This window comes from Rhinolophus ferrumequinum, chromosome 6, assembly GCF_004115265.2.
Source record: "Rhinolophus ferrumequinum isolate MPI-CBG mRhiFer1 chromosome 6, mRhiFer1_v1.p, whole genome shotgun sequence".
In the NCBI taxonomy this organism is placed as follows: Eukaryota; Metazoa; Chordata; class Mammalia; order Chiroptera; family Rhinolophidae; genus Rhinolophus; species Rhinolophus ferrumequinum.
Window position 1 is genome coordinate 91,290,129 of NC_046289.1, and position 25,627 is coordinate 91,315,755.

The window sequence follows — 25,627 nt, forward strand, 5'->3', positions numbered from 1 at the left end:
CTAACCCTACCTATAACATACCAAACCTAACCATAACTCTAATCCTAACACTGTTCCTAATTTTAAACCTACCCCTAAACCTAACTCTAATTCTAAACCTAACTCTAACTCTAACCCTAACCCTAATTTTAAAACTTAAGCTTATCCCTCCCTAACAAAAACCCTAACCCTAGCCATCACCCTAACCGTAATATTAAGTATTAAACCTAACCTTAAAACTAACACTAGCCCTAATTTTTAATCCTAACCATAAACCAAAGACTAATCCTAACCCTAATCCTAAACTTAACTTTAACTTTTTAACCCTAACCCCATACATAATTCTAAATCTAACCCTAATTTTGATCTCAACCCAAACCCTGACCTGACTTTTAACAGTAACCCTAATCATAACCCTACACCTAAAAGGAAACTCCCTCCTCAGCTATAACTTTCTTCCCCATAGCAAATATCACCTAATTTAATCTTATATTATTTAAGCCTTCGTGGCTTCTACCTCTTCTCTTGCAAAAAACTCAAATATAGTATCTTAAGTCAAAAGATTCAACTATAACCCCTTAAATGCTTCCTATACTGTATGCTTTTATGTTTCCCACTTAAGTTGACATTGTAAGAAAATTACAAGACCAATCCTGTTAGTTGTTTATTTTTGTCAATAAAGTCTATTGAAACAAAGCCACATTCATTCTAGCACTGTCTGTGGTTGCTTTTCCTCTACAAAGGTAGAGCTGACTAGTTATAATAGAGGCAGCATGCCCATAAAAATACTTAATCTCTGGCCCTTCACAGAAAAAATTGACAACCTCCGTTATATGTTATTACATGGTACTGAGATTAAGTAACTTACACAACCATACCCCCTATGAGTTCTGTAAGGGCAAGAATTAATCAATTGCTTCTTTGTTTTCCCAGTGCCAACACACTATGTACTAAGCAGCTGACACTCTAACTCTTAAGGGAATGAATCAAAGAAAAAGGACCAAGAACTTCAGACACATATTTCAGCTACATGCCTCTTAAAGGGTAGATGATTGAGGATGTTTCCTTGAAATATGTCAAAGGTTTTATTTTTCTTTTAGATTTATCCCCTATGACAGAAATTCTAGTAAAGTGTTACTGCCTTTTGAAAGTCTAATATCAAAGAGAGCTTCAAAAATGGCATTTCCATATAAAGAAATTAAAACCACTTTATACTTGTTACATAAGTACATACAATTACTCATCAAATTGTATACCTAAAACGAGCAAACTTTATCAAATGTAAATTATGCCTTAATACAGCTTTTTTTTTTAAAGTTAAAAAGTACTTTACCTTAATTGTTCCAGAAACTTATCGATGTACTCTTTCCATTTTTCTGGAAAGCCAAACATAAACTTCCTTATGAGATAATTCGGATATCCTATTTAACAATAAACAAAATTATCTAAAAGCCTAAAATTTTACAAAGATGTCATTAATTCATTACATCATTCGAAAAATATCCACTTATTGTTTACTGTGTGCCAGGCACTGTCCCAGATACTGAAGATTCAGTAATTAACAAACAAACAAAATTCCTTGCCTTCATGGAACTTGCCTTCTAGTATGAAACAGAAAGCAAACCAGTAAGTAAAATATCTTGTTAGATGGTCATTGATGCTATGGACAAAAATTATGCAGTTAAGGAGGAATAGGGATACCAATGTGTTCATGCTGGGGAAATGGCGGGCAGGCAGCACTTTAAAAAAGCATAGTCAGAGATGTTCTCATTGAAATACCATGTTTCCCTGAAAATAAGACCAAGCTGGAACATCAGCTCTAATGCATCTTTTGGAGCAAAAATTAATATAAGATCCGGTATTATATCATATTATATTACATTATACCTGGTATTATACTATAGTAAAAGACCAGGTCTTATATTAATTTTTGCTCCAAAAGACGCATTAGAGCTAATGGTCCAGCTAGGTCTTATTTTCGGGGAAACACGGTAGCATCATTTGAGTAAAGCCTCAAAGGACATGAGGGAGTGAGCCACGTGGCAACACAGGGTTAAAACACTGGAAGCAGAGAGAACAAAATAAAAGGCTATGAGGCAAAAGTGTGCCTGGCCCATTTGTAGAACACAGAAATCAGAGTGGCTGAAGTGGAGCGAGGAGAGGCTAGAACTAGGAAGCTACTCAGACAGCTGTCAGGGGGCAGTGGGGGAGCACGGGAGCGTATAAGGCCTTGGGGTCATTTCACGGACCTAGTCTTTTACTTTGGGTGGAGGGGAAGCTATGGAAAAATTGCAAGCAGAGGAACCACAGGATTTCATTTTAACAGGACTGTATTAGCTGCTATTTTGAGAAGAGTCTGTGGAAGTGCAAAGAGAGAAAAAATGAGACCAGTTAGGAGGTTACTGCAATGATTCAGACAACAGAGGGAGGTCTGGCCCACAGTGGTCAGCAGAGGCCTAGGTTTTGGATATTTTATGGAGATAATGCCAATAGGAGATACTGACACACTAGATGTGCGTGTGAGACAAGTTGAGGACTTAAGGATGTCTCCAAGGATTTTGGCTAACCTCTGGAAACACAGAAAGGGAAGACTAGGCTAAGCAGATTTAAAGGAGATCAGGTTTTAGATATATAGTCATGCACCACAGAATGATTCAGTCAATGATAGACCGCATATACAAACGTGATCCCAAAGGAAAGCAGTCTCAAAATCATAATGAAGCTGAAAAATTCTGTATTTACCTGTTATGACCTCATAGGTGCAATGCATTACTCACAGCTATTAATATAGAATAAGGATATGAAGACTTGTACAGTTGTACAATGTGTTTGTGTTTTAAGCTAAGTTATTACAAAAGAAGTTAAAAAAATTAAGAAGTTTATGTTAAAGTCACAGTAAGCTAAGGTTAATTTATTATTAAAGTTTAGTGTAGCCTGAGTGCAGTGTCTATAAAGTCTACCGCAGTGTACGGTAATGTCCTAGACCTTCATATCCACTCAGCACACAGCAACTTCTAGTCCTATAAACTCCATTCATGGCAAGTGCCCGATACACGTGTACCATTTTTTATCTTTTATACCGTACTTTTACCGTACACTTTCTATATGTTTAGATACACAAATACCACTGTTACAACTCCTTACAGTAGAGTAACATGTTGTACAGGTTTGTAGCCTAGGAGCAGTAAGCTACACCATATAGCCTAGGTGTGTAGTAGGTTGTACCATCTAGGTGTGTGTAAGTGCACTCTGTGACGTTCACACAACTAAATCACCTAACGATACATTTCTCAGAACGGATCCCCATCATTAAGTGATGCACGACAGTATTCAGTTTGAGATGCCTGTTCACACCCTAATGGAGATGTCAGTGGGCAGATGGAAAAGGAGTTGAGTGGCTCTACGGGAGTATTCTTGCTTAGAGATATAAATTTGGCATTTGTCACCATATAGGTAAGATTTAAACCCACAAGAAATCAGCACAGGACTTAGTGCAGAAAGAGCCCGAGTCTACTCCACTGCTTACAAGTAAAGAAGAAAAAGAAAAATGAGAAAAGAAACTAAGAAGGAACAGGAGTGAAGCAGCAAGAAAATCGGAATACGGCATTTCAGAAGCCAAGTAAAGATGGTGTTTCAAGAACGTAGGTATGATTAATTGTGTCATTATACTGGATTTAGCAATGTGGGGGACACTGGTGACTATGATAAGGGACATTTCAGTGAAGAACGGGATCAAAGCATGATTAAGGAAAACTGAGGAAAAAAATGGGAAAAATTCAAGAGGAATTAGATAAAATAAATCTTCTGAGTTGTTTTGCACTGATTGAGAGCAACAGTGGTTGAAAGTGTGCGGTTAAAAGAGGGATTACTGCAGTGATTTTTTTCCTTCTTTCGCCTCACCACCTCACCCACCCCCGCCACACACTCTGGTTCAAGCTGTTGTTTCTGTCTAGTTGTGTAGGACACAGCTCCCTGGCCCATGCTGGTATTATGAGCCTTGCTCTCCCCCGGCTGAGGAAGTCAGTAGCCAGTCGTAGGCCAGCCGCTCACGGCAGCCCAGCTCCAGGGAGAGCCAGTGTTCACAATCTTAGCTGTAGAGGGCGCAGCTCACTGGCCCATGTGGGAATCGAACCGGCGACCTTGCGTTAGGAGCAGGGCGCTCCAACCATCTGAGCCACGGGGACGGCCCTGCAGTGATATTTTTGAATAAAAGAGGTAAAATGGTAGCTAGACTACAAATGGAGAGGCTGACATAGACAGACAGACACGTGGACAGTTCATCCATAATAAAAGCAGATGACTAGATATAGTGAAATAGAAGTTCTCTTCTGATTGTTCCTATTGCTCAAGTGATCCCCTCAGTTCCCCCCACTTTATCCCCTGAAAGAGGAAGGGAGGAGGTATTAGAGATTTGCAAAAATATGAAATAGTCATCGTGGAGGGTAAAAGAGTGAATGGATGAGGGCAATGTGGCAGGATACCAAGTAGCACTAAGGGACCACAACTTGTTGCTGGTCATCATAAACTTCAAGTGGACTGCTCAGATGTGTTTTCTTCAGTTACAATAGCTGTATGCGAGGCACAGGCAGAAAATTAGATTATACCAGGACTGGAGTTGTGCTGGGCAGGTTCAACATAGAAAGGAACCAAGGAGTTAAATCGTATTCTTAGAAAGCAATTCCTCCCAAATAAGGAACACTTCACTTGAATTAAAAAAAAATAAAAAATCACTGGCCTTATTTAAACAGTCAAGAAGAGTGACTAAATCAGAGAAAAATGATCAGCACATAACAGTTTCACATAATGTGGTCAATTCTGTTTTACTTCTTAGTTTTGACTGATTCACAATTTTAAAACACCTAATTAGAAGTAAAAATGTACATTACTGTTAGAAATATGGTTAACTGCTTCACCTATCAAAATAACATCAATTAATAATGTGCCATTACCTGCTTCTTTCATGGAAATCTGGTCTATCATTCCTTTTAATGTATAAATGTTGCCTGATAATGTCCTAAGTTTGTTGTGCTTAATCCGTTCTATAATTGCATTACTGTGCCAATATATGTTAGTGATGTCTCTAAGAGGAAAAAAAATTGCTTAGTTAAGGCCAAAATTTTCACATTTTACCAGTAATCACAATGTACATAAATAAGTATATAAATTTATAATATAAATAAATTTGCATTCCAGCTACAGTAACAATATTATCAATCTAATTACAAAACATTTGAGGGCCAAACATTGCAGCAGAATTAAACTGTTTAGCTAAATGTGATCCTCAGAGTATGTACCAAGAAACTGCTGTGACCAAACCATACCCCTAAGTATGAAATACACCACTAGCAAGTGAGCAGGGAACTTCTCTAAATACCTGGTGCTGACAATGCTTGCAACTCCATCTTAACTGATGCTAAACTTCCAAAGAATGATTCCCTGTCTCTCTTCTCAGGGCCCATGCTGTGTTAGCTGTCATGCAATTATATAGTTTGGATCCATCTAACCTTATGGTTTTTTTACCCTCACTATACAGACAAATGATTTTTACCTTCCTCTTTGGAAAGCACCAAAAAGAGGTTCCAGGGAAAAAACAAACTGCAATATCAAATCAATGACCCATAAGTCTACTCCTCATATTTCCTTAAATAAAACTAAGAATATAAAATAGAATGAAATATGAATATGTATTAGATAAATGTTGTACATTCTCTAATTACTCAGATAACTAATAACAAATATACTAAATCTAAGCATAATAAGTAAGAAATTCTGTTCTTTTAATTTGGTTAAATGGGATTAAATTCATATATTGTACTTTAATACGGTATTACTTCCCATTCTGTTCTTTTTTGCTTTATTAATTTTATTAAACATTTAAACAGCACTCTAAAAGTACTGTTCTCAAGTCTTAAAAATATATCTCATTTAATCCCCCAAATAACTCAAAAGACAGTAATATTATTATCAGCATTGTGCAGATGAAAAAACTGAGACTGAAAAAGAATAAGCAATTTGCCCAAGTCACACAGTCAGTAAGCAGCGGCAATGGGATTGCCACCAAGACAATCTACGCTGCCTCTTGGAAATTCAGGAAGTGCGGCACAAAGCAGGCAGAAATAGAGCAGGCAAGACAGATTTATACACTCAACCTCTAAACTTCCAGGTAAGCACCTTGAACAGTGATATCCTGTATTGTTTTTATTACAAGCTTTTATTACAATTGTTTCCTTTTTTTAACCACTAAGAAATCGATTTTGAACAGGAAATGGTAGTAAGATTAGCAGAATTAAGCAAAGCCCACTTACCTGATGATGCTTTCGCTTTAGGGAGAACCAGAAAGTGCCAATGATTACTTAATATATAGCTATGTGGCAAAGATTTAAGTAATTTTGATTCCTTTTCTGGATCAGTAATTTATATCTGGTTGTCCCAATTTAGATGTGAAAATCTGGACTGAAATGCATGTAGTAAATATTAACTAGCAATATATAATTAAGCATATAATAATACCAGTCCATTTATTAGAACCTCTGGAAAAAAATAAAGCACTACGTATACAAATTTGAGCTGTCACTATTTTAAAAATAACATAACAGGCAAAAACAAGAAAGCTGGTTACAATCAACACGTATAGTCATTTTACTTTTTTTCCCTTTTGTAACCTCGTTATAAAGTCTTTGTTTTGCAGGAAGATGCTATTTTGCATGCATCTCCTTTTCAGTTCTTATACACAGGTATCTTATTATAAATTTTATTAAGAGTATTTAAATGTTATACTTACATCAATTTTCCTTCTACACATATAGCAGTGTTATTGTTGATGACTTTAATCATCCAGTCCTGTAGGTGGACTACCTAATCAAACATAAAGTACGTGTTTCCTGTATTACTTGTAGCATTAGCATTATAAAATCAATTTACATTAAATTAAAAGAAAATCCTCATATAAGTAATCCAAATGATTCCTTAGTGCTCATCTATATAAAAATCACATTCTATTTCAAGTAGCATAAGGTAAAAACTCATAAACAATGAAACAGAAAAGATGAATGGAGACAGACTGAAGTTGTACTGCCTAGTTTGTTCTGCATACAGAATCAATTATACTTTAAATGTTCTTATTACCAACTCTCTGAATCACTAGGGAAAAAAAAATTACCTAAAATCCGAAGGCAGCCATTGAAACACCAAGTCTCACAAAAGACCCAATAACGGAGAAAAAAGAGTCAGGTGTGTAGTATACATGCCACCATCACTCTTATCCCTTAAAATTAACAGCATATTTTTTCACAAAGTTGATTTGCAGTTGCATTCAATTTTCTATAAACTATAAAGGTAATTGCTAGTTATCTATATTTAACAGCATTCTATTCCAACGCAAATATCTGCACAGCTCAGAAAATTCCTTATTTTAGGACAAGTAAAATCCTATCATAAAGGAAAATTTCTGTGAACATCTGTGCTAAGAAATTGTTTCTACTGCATAACAAATACTGAATTATTTCTGATTCGATATATAGCCCAAAGTCATAAAATAACCAATTTGACTTGCCATTTACTGTATATATAAAATTATAAAGATAAATTCTTCAGTGGTAGTTTTATGCTGAATCAGGAAAAGATATTAAAATGGAAGGGTGCTCTTAGTTATTGCACTTCTCAATTATGTTCATTTAAAAAAATTATAGTAGGACTTGGGAAGAGACAATAAAATTCCTTTTTTTTCCTACTTCCACATTTGGAATTACCTGAGCTATAACAAAGTATCAGTCAGATGGTACTAAAAATAAAAGCTAATAACAGGTAGGGTTCTAAGCACTTTAGATGCATCGACTCATGTTATCCTCATAACACTAGGAGATAGTTATTAATATCTTCCTTTTGTAGATAAACTGTGTTAAGGTCGTTATGTCACCCATAGCTAGTTAATGGCATAGATGGGTCACAAATATGGAATTCTGGCTCTAGAATCCTGTACCATACTGCTTATATAAAATGTTAAAATGTTAATTCATATTCATTCCACAAATACTTGTTGAGCTCCAGGTGACAGACACTGTTTGGGGAGTGGGGATTCAGCAAGAAACAATACAAAATGGCCGCCCTCTTAGAGCAAACACTCTTGATGTGGGCGAAGTGGGGGTGGAAGAAAGTGGAGTGATGGTGGTGACATCCAAACAAATGGACAAATAAGTAATAAAATATCAGGGGGTCATCATTACTAGATAATTGGAGGTATTTTTTTAGACAGGATAGTTAGGGAAGGTCTTGGAACAAAGAACTGTATGAAGTGAGGGACTGGCACATGGAAATCTGGTAATATTCTTCCAGGCAGCGGGATCAAATGGAAAGGCCCTAAGTAGGAGGCATGGAGGACACAGTGGTTTGAAAGGAGTGAGCATGAGGGAATAAAATGAGGCTGGGTATCTCCAGGATTGAATTATGTAGAGTCCTGTACACTATGGTAAAGGCTTATTAGTGTTTTCTCTTGAGATGAGAATTTACTGGAGGATTCTGAGCAGAGGAATGACATGATTTAATTTTTTAAGGAGCTGTTGGGTAGAAATTGGACTATATAAAGATTCTGGCTGCTGTCTGCCATCATCCTTTTAAAAATTAACAGACAAAACTTTAACAACTGGACATTTTACATTATATCTTTCCCCTTGAATGTTTTTCCATTCTACTTTCTTCAGAGAATTTGTCCTAATGTAACAGCATAGTTTGAAGGTCTGAAGTCTTTTATTGATCACTATATTACTTTACAACGGAAAAAATACTCACATCTTCAGATGCTATACGCGTATGTAATTCTTTTTTCTCTTTTAATTGCTCTGTTATTGTACCCCAAGAATCAGGAAAAAAAAATTAAGGACAAGTATGAACTCAGTGTTCATCCCCAAAGGAAACAAATTGTTGAAGGCTATATACAACTAGTACCGTGTTTCCCCGAAAATAAGACCTAGCCGGACAATCAGCTCTAATGCATCTTTTGGAGCAAAAATTAATGTAAGACCCAGTATCATATCATATCATATCATATCATATCATATCATATCATATCATATCAAGACCCGGTTTTATATTATAGTAAAATAAGACCGGGTCTTATATTAATTTTTGCTCCAAAAGATGCGTTAGAGCTGATGGTCTGGCTAGGTCTTATTTTCGGGGAAACATGTAATAGAGCAAGGTAAGACGTAACACCTGGGTCTTCTTGCTTTCAACCCATACTGCCTCTACACTAAATAATAAAACATAAAAATGAAGCTACTGTTTCACTTTTCATAAGGAGAAAGCATAAGAGCTCAAGCTCTTGAAAAATGGGGGTAAAAACAGAAATACACATCTATCTTAAAGGTTTTCCTACCTTATTTTTTTTAACTCCATGTATAGTAGTTTGAAAGATACTTGAAGGAGGAGGCTTTGAAGCACATCTTTTTGATCTCCGAGGTATTGTTCCATGAAAGCTTGGAGTTGCAAGCACAATTTTACATGTATCATTTATGGACCCTGGAAGATCAGCCTCTCTGGGCATTGTTTTCTCATTTCCTTTCTTAATTTCCTGTTTTGAAGTCCTTTTTGTTGTCATCTCGCTATCAGACACCATTAATTGATCGCCATTTTTAGTAGGAACACAGTCAGTATTGAGAGTCTCAACAGTAGTACTTTGAGATTTTTCACAGGCTGAATCATTGCCTCCTAAAATAAACGTGTCCTTTCTGGACTTAGTGGTTGCAACTGTATTCTCCTTTGAACGAAGAATTTGTTGAGCCAACTGGGCCCTAGTTAATGCCCTGTTTGGGACTCCTGCAGATAAAACATTTTCATGTTCCTGGTTCAAAATTGGAAGCTCTGCAAAAAATACAAAACCAAACAAAATTTATACAAGAATCATATGAAATTAAAAGAGAGAAACAGGACAATTTAACACTGTTTATATTAAAAGGAAGTCTTCTGGTTAGGAATGCTCCACCCTTCCCTTTCCAACAGTCTTTCTGAGTGCCTCTGGCTTTCATGATTCAATCTTTATCCATAGTCAATACTTACGGCCTGCCTACACAGGGAAAGTAATTACCTAGAACATTTAACCATACATTCAAATAACAAAATAAAAAGCAAAAGCACTTTACCATAAGTTAAATTGTGCAGAGGAGCTTTCTTTTCCTGTTGACACTGAATCTTTTGCTGGACAGAGAGTAAAACACTATTTGATGATTCTAGAGGAACTTCTTAGATAGAGGTTGGGATGTTTTTTTAAAGAAAGAGAAAGATGAGTTCTGTTAGTCACTGAGAAGAAAAAAAATGCCTTTTTAAAATCTTGAAATAAAGACTTAGGTTCAGTAATGATCAGACCAATATAGTATACTTTTCTAATACATGAGAGTTACCTAAGTTTTCCCCTTTATTATCTTCTCAGGCCTTCACTCCATTCTCTACACCTACATTATGCTGAGAAAGAATTTTTTAGAACTACACCATGTTGTAACTTGCCAGCTCTAGACAAAAGTATACTACTGGACTCAGAAGCCTAGAGTTCTGGAATAAAAATCTGGTGCTGCCACAAATCAGGTATATATTAAGATTATATATGAAGTGCCTCCAGTCTTGAAAATTCTGATTTTTCTATAGCTGCTGTAAATTTCTAAAATGTGAAAGGACAGTTGAAGAGCTATAACTTACACTTAAAAATCAAAATGCTGAGACTCAACCATAATTTACACCCTTCTGACATCTCTTTAGCAGGCTTTCAAAGGCACAAATCTGGTAGGCTATCAACTAGACAACAAGAACTACTAGTATTGCTTACATTTTATTTTGCTTCACATCCTAGATCATTACTTTTATCTCTTCAGTATAGAAATAAGTTTCTTTCACACAAAAACGGGAAGGTAATAGACTTAAAATTTGTACCAGAGAAGGAAAACTGAATTATTTTATATTTAATTTCAAATATTATACTTGAAACAAATTGGTAGTGATTATGTTTTAATAAGTATGCTTTGCCCTTAGAAATCTTAATATAAAGATTATAGAAGCTGCAAAACTTATTCTCCGGGAGCATTTGAGATCTTGCTCCCTGGCATATGTCATTAGGTTTGGCTGAAATAAACTCATAAAAATTAAAAAATACTTATTATAATTGTGAGTCATAAAAGAATGAATTTATTTCTTTAACTCATTCTACTAGAACTAGCAGGGCAATGCAGTAAAGACAAAAGGTAATTTGATCAGATATAACATGCTATATAACCTGGGTCATTTATTTGAGAGTCCAATTCCCAGGCAGAGACTCTAAAAGATCCCTGAAATTACATACAAAATTTGTGTTTGTATATATGTGCATTTTTCTGGGGAAAAAGTCATCAGATTCTCAAAGCAGTTATTTCTTTCTCTAATTCTATTTTACACATAAAATGTGCTTTCATGTGCATTATTTCATTGGCTTCTCCCTTTTCTGTCAGGCTGTGTGAGAAACATTATTTTGTGTACTCCCCCATCTCCATCCTAAACTCCCTTAGAAAACTGCTTTTTGTGTCAAAATATATCATTGTCTTTGAAAGGCGACAATGCACCCACAATCTATTGTGTAGAAGTTAAGAGCATGCACTTTCTAATAGATACCTGTATTTAATTCTCAGCCCATCCCTTATTACCTGTGGAACACAGAGCAGACAAAAGCTCTTCATAAGCCCCATTTCCTACACTATTGAATGAGCATCTATCCGTAGTATTTGCTGAAAAGATTAAATGAGGTAACACATGTAAAATATCTCTATTAATTACTGCAACTCACTAAAATCTCAATTTTAAGTATCCCAATTTCTGACCACTTTCTAACTTTCCAGATCATTCTCTTAAATTCACTATCCCAATAAGACGTACACTACACTTTTTCACTTCCTCATCTCCTTCAGTCCTCTTTTCGTTGTCTAACCAACTTAAATTTCATGGCCAACTGTGGTTACCACCTTGCATACACATCCCAGCTACCCTGTTATTCTCTCACTTCATCCTATTTGGCAAAATTACAATCCTGATCAACCCCCTACCTATTCCCCACCAGCACCTGTACAGCTAAATAGGGACAGAGGGAAATTCACAACCATACTTAAAATTTTAAATTCATGCCCACAAATCACAAGAAGGTCAATAACGTCGCCCAGGAAATCAGACTTCAGCCCAGGCCATTTAATCTTCCACTTCTACATTAGTCAAACCTCCACCTCCTCAAATTTCAATACCTGCCTCTCATACTCTTAGCTGATGACTTTACTTCCTATTTCAAATTATTTCTGAAGTCATAACACTGCCCATCTTCTTGTTTGAGTGATGATCTGTTTAGGTTCCGAGCTAAGGCCAAACCTCCATGTTTGAATTCTATTCCCTCTCAACTATTCAAGGGTATCAACTTCCAATCTCAGTTTTTCCTTCTCTACTGGCTCATTCCTAACAGCATACAAAAATGTAATTCCACCAATTATTAAAAACAGTAAAATATTTAAAAAACATACTTCCCATATTTCTCAGCTCCCCTCAAAAAGAGTTGTCTATATGCACCACTGTCAGTATCTGTCCTCACATTCTCTCTTGAACCCTCTTGAATCACGTTCTTGAATCGTTCCACCAAAGCTGCCTTCACTAGTCACCAAGGACCTGCATGTTGCTAGAGCCAATGGTCAAATCTCTCTCAGCCTTCATCTCACCTGACCAATCAGCCGCACTAGACACAACTAGTGACTCTTTCCTCAAAGCATTTTGTTCTCTTGGCTTCCAAAATATCACTCCTGGTTTTTCTTCTTCTTCATTTTCTTCTAAGTGACCTGCACTACTTTCTAGCATTTATTCTAACTTCTAAATTTTGAGGTGCTCCAGGACTCATTCTTGAACGTTTTCTTTCTACATTTATTCCTTGATGATCTCATCTTATAGTTTTAAATCATTAGAGGCTAATGATTCCCAAATATAATTTTCTCACCTGGACTACTTCCCTAAATTCCAACTATTTTTTTCCCAACAGCCTAATTCACACCTACACTTCAATTTTTAACAGACATATCAAAATTCACATGACAAAACTTAATAACTAAGCCTCCTGTCTTATTCCTCCTTCAGTCTGCTCCATTTTAGTTAAATCACTCCACCCTCCCAGTTGCTTGAGGAAAACAAAAAACAACAAAAAAACACACATCTAAAACAAACAAACAAACCCCCCCCCAGTCATCTTTTATATCTAACATGCCACACCCCATATATGGGCTAATCTGATTGGCTCTTCCTCCAAAACATATCCAGACTCCAATCACTTCTGCGCGTCTTCACTGCAACCACCTGGCCCAAGCCAACACCATTTCTCACCTGGATTACTGCAGTAAATATTTCAAATTAACAGCCAGAGTGATATTTTTAAAATGTAAAGCAGACTTTGTTATTCCTCTGCTTAAAATCCTCCACTGGCTCCTGAGTTTGCGCACGGTAAAGGGCCAAACTCTCACCCAAAGGTCCTACATTATCTGACCCTCTCTTATTTATCCCCACCTCCCCAGCTCTGTTCACTCACTCCATGATACACTAATCTCATAGCGGGTCCTTGAATTTCTTAGGCATGCTTCTATTTCAGGACATTTGTACCAGCTGTTATCTGTCTGGATCATCCTTCCCCAGTGTCCAAGATACTTATCTGTATCTATCACCCTCTTGAATTTTTCGGCTGAAATACCTTCTCTTTGAAGCATACCCTGACTGCCTCACTGAAAATCACAACGTGCTCTAACTCTCCCCGTTATCCTTACTCTTGCTTTTTCTTTCCATAGCACTTCTCTTCTACTGTACCATAAAAACTACTTACTACTGTATGTCTCCCACTGACTGAATGTGAGCTAGCTACATGAGGGCAGGGATTTTTGTTCATTTTGTTCACTGCTATATCTGGAGTACCTAAAACAGTACCGGACACAATAAACAACACAACTTTTTAAACAACCTCATAATAAATATACATAAATAAACATAATAAAAATAACCTCTTAGTGAGCTGTTTTCTGATTGGAATGATTGGTTGTTCTCCTTTTCTTCACAGAGGTAGGTATGCTGCAATACTCTTTTCACAGCTCCCTTGGGAGTGAACATTTTGTTTCTTTCACTTTTCTGTGGTTCCAACACACTACTGTTTCTTGATACTTGTTCTTGCTTGTTATGCAATACTTTTTCTTTCATTCTTTTAAATACTTTTCCTGGTGATTCATACTTTGCTTTATTTTTTAATCCATCCTTGTTGGGCTTTATAGCACTAATATCAAGAAGACTGTCAGAGGTGGTAGCTTCTGTTAGCATGGTAGACTGAAATACATTTTTATTTTTAGAAATTGTTGTTTCTAGGAATTGATTCGTTTTATGGTTATTCAATTTTAAAACGCAGTTCTGATATTTCACCAAATCTTTTACAGGAGTAAGTGTGCCTGAAGGAATGCTGTCAAAAAAGACTGCATGAATGGGCACATTTTCCCTTTGAGATGTCTCTGTGGACAAGAGAATTCCTGAATTTTTCAAAGGAACACCAGTAATCATCTTGATAAACAGGTGCAACAAATTTCTTCTATCAGAAAATTCACATAAGCACAAAGTTCTGGACAGATCTTCAGCAAGGGCCCAGAGGAACCTGTAATTCAATGTAAAATCAACCTTTATCATCCTTTGGTGCAGAAAAAGTTTACTTGCTTTCCATAATGACAAAGGTTTAATTGGTTCATAACAACACTGGATAACCTACAGCTCACAAGTCAGACTAAAATTTTACATTTTTGTTAAATCTCATTTTATTTTTATTTAATAGGAGCCATTTGGTCTTTGAACTTACTTCTCTACAAAAATACAGCATTCATTAAATCATCTACTTAATAGCTCTAAGAACTGAATTTTGAATATCTGTTTTTGAAATTACTTGATCCTTAAGTCCTGGAGGTTCCAACCTAATATTTGCATCAAAAAACATTAAATGACATCTGCATATGGCAGTATATTAGGTTATACAAGATTAACTTTCCAAATATAGTTCTTTCCTTTAGGCACTTAAATTTAACGCAGTAGCTACAATGATATATCCTAATTAAGGCTGAAAAATCCATTCCATTTTTTAATTAAATAATCCCCAATCCTGATTTTTGTTATGCTGCAGAACATTTTAATTATGAGGTTTTTGTTGAAAAACCTTCAAAACAAAATTATATTCATTCTAACTTTAAACAAATTTAATGCTATTTAGAATTTTTCAAGGGAATCATGTACTTGAGCATACAATGTCTTATAATTGTTTTAGCTTCTTTCTTATGTACAAATTTTATATCGGACACCCAGAAATTACAATTCTAGGTGATAAGCCATACAGTTGCTTTCTATAATACTTGGTAAATAAATTTATCAGCTCAAGGAGCTTGGAACTTACCAGTCTAGATCTATAGCATCTCTTACTGCTGAATTTATAACTATTCCAATAAGTCTTTGAGATCATGTAAACATAAAAAGCATATCACAGAAAATACTAATGCAGTGAGACCAAAGACATCACGTATCTTTACCTACCGTAACCTCTGTGAGAAATAAATATGCAAGTTAAAAATTCATATACAAACTACTATTTTATCCAACCGTTTATAAGAGGAAAAAAAAGGAAATATTTCTCACTAACGAGCTGACAAAGAAGGATATCTTGGGAGCCTAGCCTGTGAAACAAAAACTATTGAATTCTTTCACAGAATGTTAATTCAGCAAGTATGTACTAACACGTACAATTATGTGGCAATGTGCTAGTGAAAGGAGTCTTGTGCCGGGAGTTACAAAACTCACTAGCCATGCACTTTCAACTCTCAAAAACAAAAATAAACAAACTGGGACAACTGCATGGGAAAATGGCAAAGTATGTGCAGGTTCACACAATCCCAATACTTCAGAATTTAATAAACTGCTCAACAGGAAGTATAAACTGCAAATTAACTAGCAGAACCGAAAATAAGGCCAATGTGTAGTAGACATACAGAACTGTTTTCACTTAAAGGCTGATCATTATGGTCACATTCAAAGGCTCCGGGAACCAGCCCTTAACTCCTCTCTGACATGTTGCCCAACCTTTTACCTCTCAATTCAAGCATGAGTAGGATGGAGAGGTGAGTAGTCAAGATTTCAAAGAGCATCAAATTCCACACCCCCTTAGGACTCCTCTTTGCTACTGTGTGACAAATAGCAACTCAATAGAAGCCAAAAGAGTTGCCAACAGTTCACAGTGGTTTCAGTGTGATTGATGGAACAAAGAAGGATGTAGAGGGGGAAAAATATCACCTAGGATTTTCTCTGACGGTAGAGGCTTTGCAGAATAGACAGAATAAAGACAAAACACCACTGGGTGAAGGCCACTTAAGAAACACCTGAAGCCCCATTCTCTTCCTAGTTAAAAGAGCAAAACAAAGAAAAATTCTGTTGCTCCGACTCTGATGAAACACATACCTTAGACAATGGGCATTCAGTAATTAGCACTGCTCAATTTGAAGAAAGAACAGAATGTCCTGAAGGCCAAACATACTTAACAGAGGTCACAAACAAGAAATCTGAGGTTATGAACAAGAGATTGTTAGCTCCTTCTTGGACTGGAGATTAGAAGGTGAATTCTAAAATAGAATGCTTGTGTTTTCATTAACTGCTTAAAGCTATTTGGAAAATCTAATAACTCATTCTGAAAACTGACAAATGCTGATGTACTAGGAAAAAAAAATGTTACTTATCCAAAATAGACTCGGGCATGGGAAAACCATTACATGAACAGGCTAGCTATGAGCATTTATAGTAAATGTACATATAGAAGTAAGGCTAAACAACTGTTGTTGTCATGGATATGATACTGAATGTAACTTGCTCTTCTTCCCAAAAGACATGAAAAATTTGTCTAGGAATGTACTGTAGTAGTAACAGTACTACTACTACTAAGTATCATATGGAATGGGTCAAAAATCTCAAAGCACACTAACCAACACGGAACTGGAGTTGGGAAAAATGAGAGGAATTGTAAGATAACTGGCAAACGGTACATTTGAAAAAAAAAAAAAAAGTAAAAGAAACAGTATATGACATACAAAAGACCAAAATATGTAACATTCAAAGAGACCAAACGAATCAATAATAAAAAAAAAAAGGATCAATACAGAAAACGGACAAAGGACATTAAAGGTAACTAACAGAAAGAATACAAAGGCCAATAAATGAGTGAAATGACACTCCGTTTTACTAATAAATAAAGAGATGCAAATTAAAACAGTAAGACTTCTTATGCTTATCAGATTGGTAAAGATTCATTTCAAAATATAGGTGCGCATGCCTATATTTTCAAGATCAAGAAATCCCACTTCTAGAGGGAATGCTTTCCTTGTCCCTTTCGTTTTCCAGAGTAACTACAACCCAGGTCCACAATGGATGCCCTGCAACTGGCAAATTTAGCTTTTGCAGTTGACCTGTTCAAATAGCTGTGTGAAAAGGAGCCAGCAGGCAATGTCCTTGTCTCTCCAATCTGTCTCTCCACCTCCCTGTCTCTTGCTCAACTAGGCACCAAAGATGACATAGCAAACGAAAGGACAGGTCCTTTACTTTGAAAATGTCAAAGATGTGCCCTTTGGATTTCAAACAGTAACGTCGGATATAAATGAACTTAGTTCCTTCTACTCGCTGAAACTAATCAAAATGGTCTACATCGACAAATCTCTGAATCCTTCCAGAGTTCATCTGCTCTTCCAGGAGACCCTACACAAAGGAAATGGAAACAGCTGACTTCAAAGATAAACTGGAAGAAACAAAAAGGCCAGAACAATGCAAGTAAGGATCTCACAGATGGCCACTTTGAGAACAATTTATCTGACAACAACGTCAGTGACCAGACCAAAAATCCTTGTGGTTCATATGCTGCCTATTTTGTTGGAAAGTGGATGAAGAAATTTCCTGAATCAGAAACCAAAGAATGTCCTTTCCAAGTCAACAAGACTGACACCAAGCCCGTGCAAATGATGATGAGTCTGGAAGCCACGTTCTCCATGGGCAACATCGACGGTATCAACTGTAAGGTCACAGAGCTCCCCTTCAAAACAAGCACCTCAGCATGCTCGCCATGCAGCGATGTGGAGGGTTGAGTTCACGGGCCTGGAGAGGGTTGAAAAACACCTCAACTCAGAGATACCCTTGCAGTGGAACAATCCCAGCACTATGGCCAATGCCAAAGTCAAACTCTCTATTCCAAAATTTAAGGTGGAAAAGATGACTGATCCCAAGGCTAGTGTGGAAAACCTAGGGCTAAAAAATATCTTTAATGAGAATACATCTGATTTCTCTGGAATGTCAGAGACCAAGAGAGTGGCCCTCTCAAATGCTATTCATTGTGCTCAGAAATAACTGAAGATGGTGAGGAGCCCACACAGCTGCCAGGATCACGAATCCTACAACACAAGGATGAATTCAATGCCGATCGCCCATTTATTCACATCATCAGGCACAACAAAACTCGAAACATCATTTTCTTTGGCAAGTTCTGTTCTCCTTAAGTGGCTGAGCCCAGGTGAAGTCCCTCCTGAATTCTCTATGAAGTCTGTATCCAGAGAATCACTTTCTAAATATGATAAATTGTTAACATTGCTGGATGAGGAAGCAGCTGGTACTTGTCATACGTAACCCTCACACTAATAGGCCCATCTTTTCCAGTCTTTTCTTTTGTTCCCTGCCCCCCACCCAATAAAAGACAATGCTTTGAATGAAATCACTCCAGAGGAGAAATATGTATTCATTATTTGTCATACTATCTAAGGTTATGGGCAGGAATAGTCTTTCACAGAGAAAATTCCCGTAAAGAGGACCTGCAGGATTTTATTCTTAGAGCTTTGCCTCCCTTTACTGGACTACAGTGTTCCAGACCTTCTCACTTCCCTAAAAGACTAAAGAAATGTGGTACCCACAAAACTTTGCTGGCTCCAGAGAAACTTGGGCATATGTTCAGGCTACTGTTGGTCCACAGCTCCTTATACTAAACTCTATGGGACAAATGTTTTCTTCAAACTCTGATTTTTTGGGTTTTAGAAAGATAATATGTTGCACAAACTTATGTTATGGAACTCCACCGACAGAGTATGAAACACCACCTTATAAATCAATACCTTAATATATCTGCCACAAAAGGTAGAATAGTGACACACAAAAAAAGTAGCCCAGGTAGGTCAGGTTTTGCTGACAAATGTATATATATGCCACCAATTTATGAACACGCTTTGTTTTCAGAACTTTTTGAGATTTTGGAATGTTGGATAAGGAATTGCAGACCTATGGTAGCTATCATGCAGCCCCCTAAAGGGGGCTCTAATTAAAAATTCACTTTCACTTTTGATAGACAGCACACCTGTTCATTTAGTTGGTGCTAGACCGCTGGGAGGGCCTTCTAACTGACTCAACAAAGTTTTGGATGTCTGACACCAAGGGACTTAAAATGCACAGGAACTCTCACGGTAGCCAATAAAAGAATTTTATGAGAGCTGAAGGATGTTGTCTCTGTCTAACATGATAGTGGGGAGGGGAAAAGAACTTACGACTTTAGAAAATCTAACTCAAGCTACTGAAGTTCTCATGCTGCTTTGACATGAATTTTTCCAAGCCTGTAAATAGCTAGTCAGTAACTTACATTAACAGTAATTTAAAAAGTTGGTCTGGTAAGTTAACAATATTGCAAGTTCACATATTAATTCACTATCAAAACAGTACATTTACTTAAGATTTTGTGACAGTCCCTCCCTCATCTCTTCTCTGGTGTTCCTTGTAAATAGGTCCAACTTTCTCTTTGCTCCGAAGGAGCAATATTAATTTCTTCTGTGCTATTGACAATAAAATATTATTCAACTAAAAAAAAATTGCACTTCTAGATTTTTTCCTTACAGAAACATGTATGTAGGAACGCAAATATATGTGGTAATAATAGCCAACATTTACTGCATATATGCCAGACACTACATAAGCTTACAGCGATTCTTAAGAGCTAAGCACTGTTATTCCCACATTATTTCTCATGAAGATGAGGAAACTAGGCATAGGGTGAGTAAGTAACCTGCCCAAGGTCCACTGACAATGAAGAAGAGCAGGACCCAAGCCTATATGATTTCAAAGCCCAAGTTCTGAAACAGGCACTGTATCAGGACGTTCACTTAATTACCCAGGAAATTAGAAACAATCTAGATGTCCAGCAATATGGGACAAAATTCTGCTACAACCATACAATTGAATTCTATGTATTCAATAAAAACATATATATGTAATAACATAGAAAGTAGCTAGTATATATTAAATAAAAGAAGAAGGAGCAGAACAGTACAATTGCCTTTCTGTAACACACATGCCCCGGAGCATAAGCATAGGAGGAAAATCCAGAAGTGTACCAAATAGTAAACAGTGTTTATCTTTGAAGAGTAGGATGAAGGTCCCTTCCGTTTTCTAATTTTATTAACATGTTTGCAACCAATATGTAATCAGAAGAAAACATAAGCTGGATGGATCAGTTGTTTCTATAGCCCTGTGGATCTTGGGTTCCAAGGTTTAAAATCGGGCAGGACGCACACAATTTTCCTACTTGGTAATCACTCTAAAGTAAAGGTATTTTTTTCCTGGAAGTGATTTTTAGAGCAAAGGCCTAGAGCGCTCATCATCGAAAGCAATCTGAACGAAAGTGGTCTACTCGCTTGATAACTGCAGTAGACATGCAACAGACGTACACACCGAATGAATGAAGGCGTAGTTGTGAAACCACTGCCAAAGCCAGAAATATACAAAAGCCTGCGTGGGCCTAGAACGCTGAAGGGCTGGGACTCGCCGCGCCGGAGGGCACTGGCGGAAGGAGGCGAGGGGACCGGACGGGGAGGCCGTACTTGGGGAGAGGGGCCTGGCTGAGAGAGAGACCGCGGCGGTCCAGGCTCGGCTTCGCGCCGATCGGAGAGGGGGTGGGGGGTTCCAAGGTTTAAAATCGGGGAGTCAGGAGCCTCAGGGGGCCCACGCATCGGGCCCGCAGCCGTGGATTCCCTGACACCCACAACAGTCTGGGAATTCAAATTTGAATCGCCCGCCCTCCAGCCAGCCCGGGACTGGCGCGCTCAGGAATTGAGATACCACGCGTTTCACTCGGACTCACGAAAACTGGAGGCGGCCCCTGCGCCGCGGGGGCGGTGCGGTTTCCACAAAAAAGTGGGTAATCCCAAGTGCCCGGCGCGCCCGGCCAGTCCACAGAATTCGTTTCGTCTTCGGGGGCGCGCGCGCCCGCGCCACACTCCGCCGCTCCTCCCGTTATGCTCCGCGGCAGGAAGGCCTAAGTCAAAGGTCGCCTGCGCGCTGCCGCGGTACTGCGCTTGTTAAGTTTGGCCCTTCCCGGCTACCGCCATCGCCTACCGGTGCTTGCTTGGGGAGTTTAGTTTATCTGTTTCTTTCGGGTCTGGGGAAACAGCTTGCTGAATGTGTTTGAGAGAGCGTTTTGTTTTCTCAGGCCGTCAGATATTTGAGACGGAAACGGAACGTTTTATTTTTGAGGGGATAATGGACTGAATGGAAAGTTATACTTGCAATGGGATGTTTAGTTTGAGCTATTCCCTCGGGAAGTGTGATGGTTTTTTTTTGAAATTAGTCTTCTCGAATCCTAAAAGCTTTCATCTCTACGACTCTGGGTTGCGGTGCAGTTGGTGACTGGGGCTTAGGCTGAGCCCTGCCTTAGGCTGCTCCCAGTGATGCTCTGCTCTATCCACTGCGAAGTACCCTGTCCTTTGCCTCAGCGCCCCGGCAAGACATAGTCGCTGCCTGGAAACAGTGTAGGGCGCCTTGTTTCAGTCGTGTAGGCAGAGAAAGAGGAATAACAAGGGTTTTCAGCCCTAAACCCCTTCGAGCTCCAGTCCTGCATCTTTTCTCTCCATGAACTCCGCCCCAGCTCCCACCCACCCCAAGTCAGCATTTGGGACAGGAGTTTATTTTATGCCTCATCCAAGAAAATTCCTCAACATCCTAGAGTCATATTTCACATTTCTCCATTAAACCTGGACTGGAATGGTTGTCCTGGATTAATTTTTTAAGTGACTTTTGCAATCCCCTCTTCCAAATCCTGTATCCACTAAATCTTGTGCACACTGAATATTCAGAACCCCAAATATATTAAAGTATGCAAATAAATGCAAGTAAGGAAAAGAACCCAGTTTGAGGTGGGGCGGGAAGCAAATCTACAGGGATAAAGCGAAGTTTCTGTCTGTCGAGCATAATGAGGAAATGGCTGGACATGTATCTGCACCAAATTTGTGGGAAAAGCCAGACTTAAAATACATGTTAAGTGGATGGACTACTCTTTGTGGAATAATGGGATTTTGAAGAGATAAGTAGTCATAGTCCAAAGCATCTGAAATAGAGGTACGAGAGGTTTCTGTGCCTGGTGCTGGAGATAGTCATGACTCACACCTTCAGGCAAAATGGGAACCTTGAAATATTAAGGGAAGACACTCAGAATTATGGATTTTAATTTTTTTAATTAGCCACTTCTCACGTGAGAAGTAACTAGTATATAGCATGCTCCAGGTTGAACAGCTACAGGAATTTACGTAAGGATAACTAATGATTTTCCAAGCAAAAATGGATGAAACAGTTCGTGGATAACCAAGGGTGATGAGAAGACATAGAGACCACGGGACAATGTCCACTGGAACATCAACATGCTGCCCTGGATGGGCCTTCCTCTAAGTTTCTGTCTGCCAGAAGGGGAGAGCTTCCCCTGGTTACGGTCAACCACCTTGGATAATCTGTCCAGTCCTAAATCTGTAACTCATGGGAACACATGTAGACCCACTTAGGGTCCAAAGGACAGACATAGGAGGGAGGAACTGGAAGCCTCACACTGTGTGGGAGTTGCTGCCAAGGCATCTGGTTCTGCTTAGCCTGGAGGAATATTCCCAGGACCATGGTAAGTAAGTTCTAGCAGCGGTACTAATTCACCATATCGTGTTTTAGGGAGAATTAGCAAAAAAGATGCTCTTTCTTCAAGGCTAGTGTTTCTCCACCAGAGGTGACTTCGTCCTTCCTAGGGGACATTTGGCAATGTCTAGAGACATTTGAATCACAAATGTCACAACTTAGAAGGGTGCCATTGACATGTAGTGAGTAGAGGACTAGATGTTCAGGAATGCTACTAAATATCCTATAATGCACTGGACAGCCATTCCACTACAAAGAATTATCCGGTCTAAAATGTCTATGATGCCAAGGCTGAGAAATCCTACATTTGGAGATGTAGCCCTGACTTAGGATATTAGTCTCCTCTCACTCTCTCAGCTGTGTTCCCTTGTGTAAGATACAGTGGTACAACCACTACTGCCCTGTCTGGGCCTAGAGCAGAGATGAGGATAGAGTCAACAGGGAGGGCATCCAGGCTTTGTGCAAGGAGGCCTCTTCAGGGGAGAAGACTGCCAAGGAGATTGCAGTGTAGTAGAGACAAAATACAAACACACAAGCATGTAAACATAACATAAATTGTAATAAATGCCATAAAGATGTATCAGTTCAGATCCTCAAGAAGGTGATGATGGTAAAATGGAGTTAGGACTACAAGAGATTTATTGGGAGATAAGGCCTGTGAAAGTTTAAGGGGGAGTAAGAAGGATTGGGCCTGGTGAATCTTCAGACCTTGATGGAGGTCTGACAAAGAAAAAGGGAGAAGGAAACAGAATTGGGCAGAGGGAGCCTAAGAGTACAATGTAGAACTGACAAAATAACCCAATAGGGAGACTTGGGGTAATTCATCAGAGGAGTCCTTCAGTGGGCAGAAATGGGCAGGCCCTGGAATCCATCATGTTGGAGGCTACCTGGGAAGAACATGGCTTTGGCTCAAACGCTTTAAAAAAATGTTTTTTTAATTAAAAAAATTTTAAATTGAGATACAAGTGACATATATAAGTTTCAGGTGTACAACATAATGATTTGGTATATTTATATATTGTGAAATAATCACCACAATACTCGCATGTCTAGTTAACATCCATCACCACACATAATTATAATTCTTTTTCTTTTTTAAAGATTTTATTGGGGAACAGTGTGTACTTCCAGGATTTTTTTCCAAGTCAAGTTGTTGTCCTTTCAGTTTTAGTTGTGGAGGGCACAACTCAGCTCCAGGTCCAGTTGCCGTTGTTAGTTGCAGGGGTCACAGCCCAACAGCCCACCATCCCTTGTGGGAGTTGAGGAGTCGAACCGGCAACCTTGTGGTTGAGAGGCCCCTGGCCCATGTGGGAATCTGACCGGCAGCCTTTGGCATTAGGAGCACCGAGCTCCAACTGCCTGAGGCACCAGGCCAGCCCCAATATAATTCCTTTTCTTGTGATGAGAACTTTTAAGATCTACAATGTTAGCAACTTTCAGATATACAATATAGTATTATTAGCTATAGTCACCATGCTGTACTTTACATGCCCAGGACTTCTTTATTTAATAACTGGAAGTTTGTACCTATTAAGCACCTTCATCCATTTCTTCAACCCCCCACCTCCGCCTCTGTCAACCAATCTGTTCTCTGTAAATATGAGTTCAGGTGTTTTGTTTTGTTTTTAGATTTCACATATATGTGAGATTATACCGTATTTGTTTTTCTCTGACTTATTTCACTTACCATAATTCCTCAAGAACCATCCATGTTGTCGCAGATGGTGGGAATTCCTTCTCTTTTATGGCTTAATAATATTCCATTGTATATATACACCACATTTTCTTCATCCATTCATCCATCAATAGGTTGTTCCCATGTCTTGGCTATTGTAAATAATGCCGCAATGAACATAGGAGTGCAGATATCTCTGCGAGACAATGATTTCATTTCCTTCAGATAAATACCCAGCAATGGAATTACTGGATCATACAGAAGTTCTATCTTTAATTTTTTGAGGTATCTCCACACTATTTTCCATAGTGGTTACTCTAATTTACATTCCACCAACAGTGCACTAGTGTTCCCCTTTCTTCATATTGTTGCCAACATTTATCTCTTGTCTTTTTGATGACAGCCATTCTAATAGGTGTGAGGTAATACCTCATGTTTTTGATTTAAGTTTTCCTGAGGATTAGTGATGTTGAGCACCTTTTCATGTCCATGTTGGCCATTTGTGTCTTCTTTGCAAAATTGTCTGTTTAGTTCCTCGGACCATTTTAAAATCAGATCGTTTGCTTTTCTTCCTATTGAGTTTATGAATTCTTTATGTATTTTGGATGTTAACTCCTTATGAGATATGTGATTTGCAAATATTTTTTTCCCATTCTGTGGGTTGCCCTTTCATTTTGTTGGTGTTTTCCTTTGCTGTGCATAAGTGTTTTAGTTTGATGTAGTCCCACTTGTTTATTTTTGCTTTTGTTGCCTTCACTTTTAATGCCAAATCCAAAAAGTCAGTGCCAAAACTGATGTCAAGGAGCTTACCGCATATGTTTTCTTCTAGGAGTCTTATGGTTGCAGGACTTTAATCCACTTTGAGTTAATTTTTTTGTGTGGTGTAAGATAGTGGTCCAGTGTCTTCCTTTTACATGTGGCTGTCCAGTTTTCCCAGCACCGTTTATGGAAGATAAGGCTTTAACAGATCCT

General features: G+C 38.2%; 1 protein-coding gene and 1 pseudogene across 4 annotated transcripts in view; one reads left to right on the plus strand and one right to left on the minus strand.

Annotated features, from left to right (window-relative positions):
- Positions 1-21,307, minus strand: part of MIS18BP1 (MIS18 binding protein 1) — a 45,890-nt gene extending 24,583 nt beyond the window's left edge. For 2 of the 4 annotated variants that reach the window (XM_033108907.1, XM_033108910.1), the window contains exons 1-7: positions 21,170-21,307; positions 14,004-14,638; positions 10,113-10,211; positions 9,350-9,834; positions 6,761-6,834; positions 4,929-5,059; positions 1,313-1,400 (exon numbers count right to left, since the gene is read on the minus strand). In XM_033108907.1, the coding sequence (XP_032964798.1) occupies positions 1,313-1,400; positions 4,929-5,059; positions 6,761-6,834; positions 9,350-9,834; positions 10,113-10,211; positions 14,004-14,547 (1,421 nt within the window). In that variant the 5' untranslated portion in view covers positions 14,548-14,638; positions 21,170-21,307. The remainder of the gene's footprint in view (positions 1-1,312; positions 1,401-4,928; positions 5,060-6,760; positions 6,835-9,349; positions 9,835-10,112; positions 10,212-14,003; positions 14,639-21,169) is intronic. The other 2 variants (XM_033108908.1, XM_033108909.1) reach the window with 2 other exon arrangements.
- Positions 17,433-18,763, plus strand: LOC117023756 (serpin B5-like; annotated as a pseudogene).
- Positions 21,308-25,627: the final 4,320 nt, after the last annotated feature.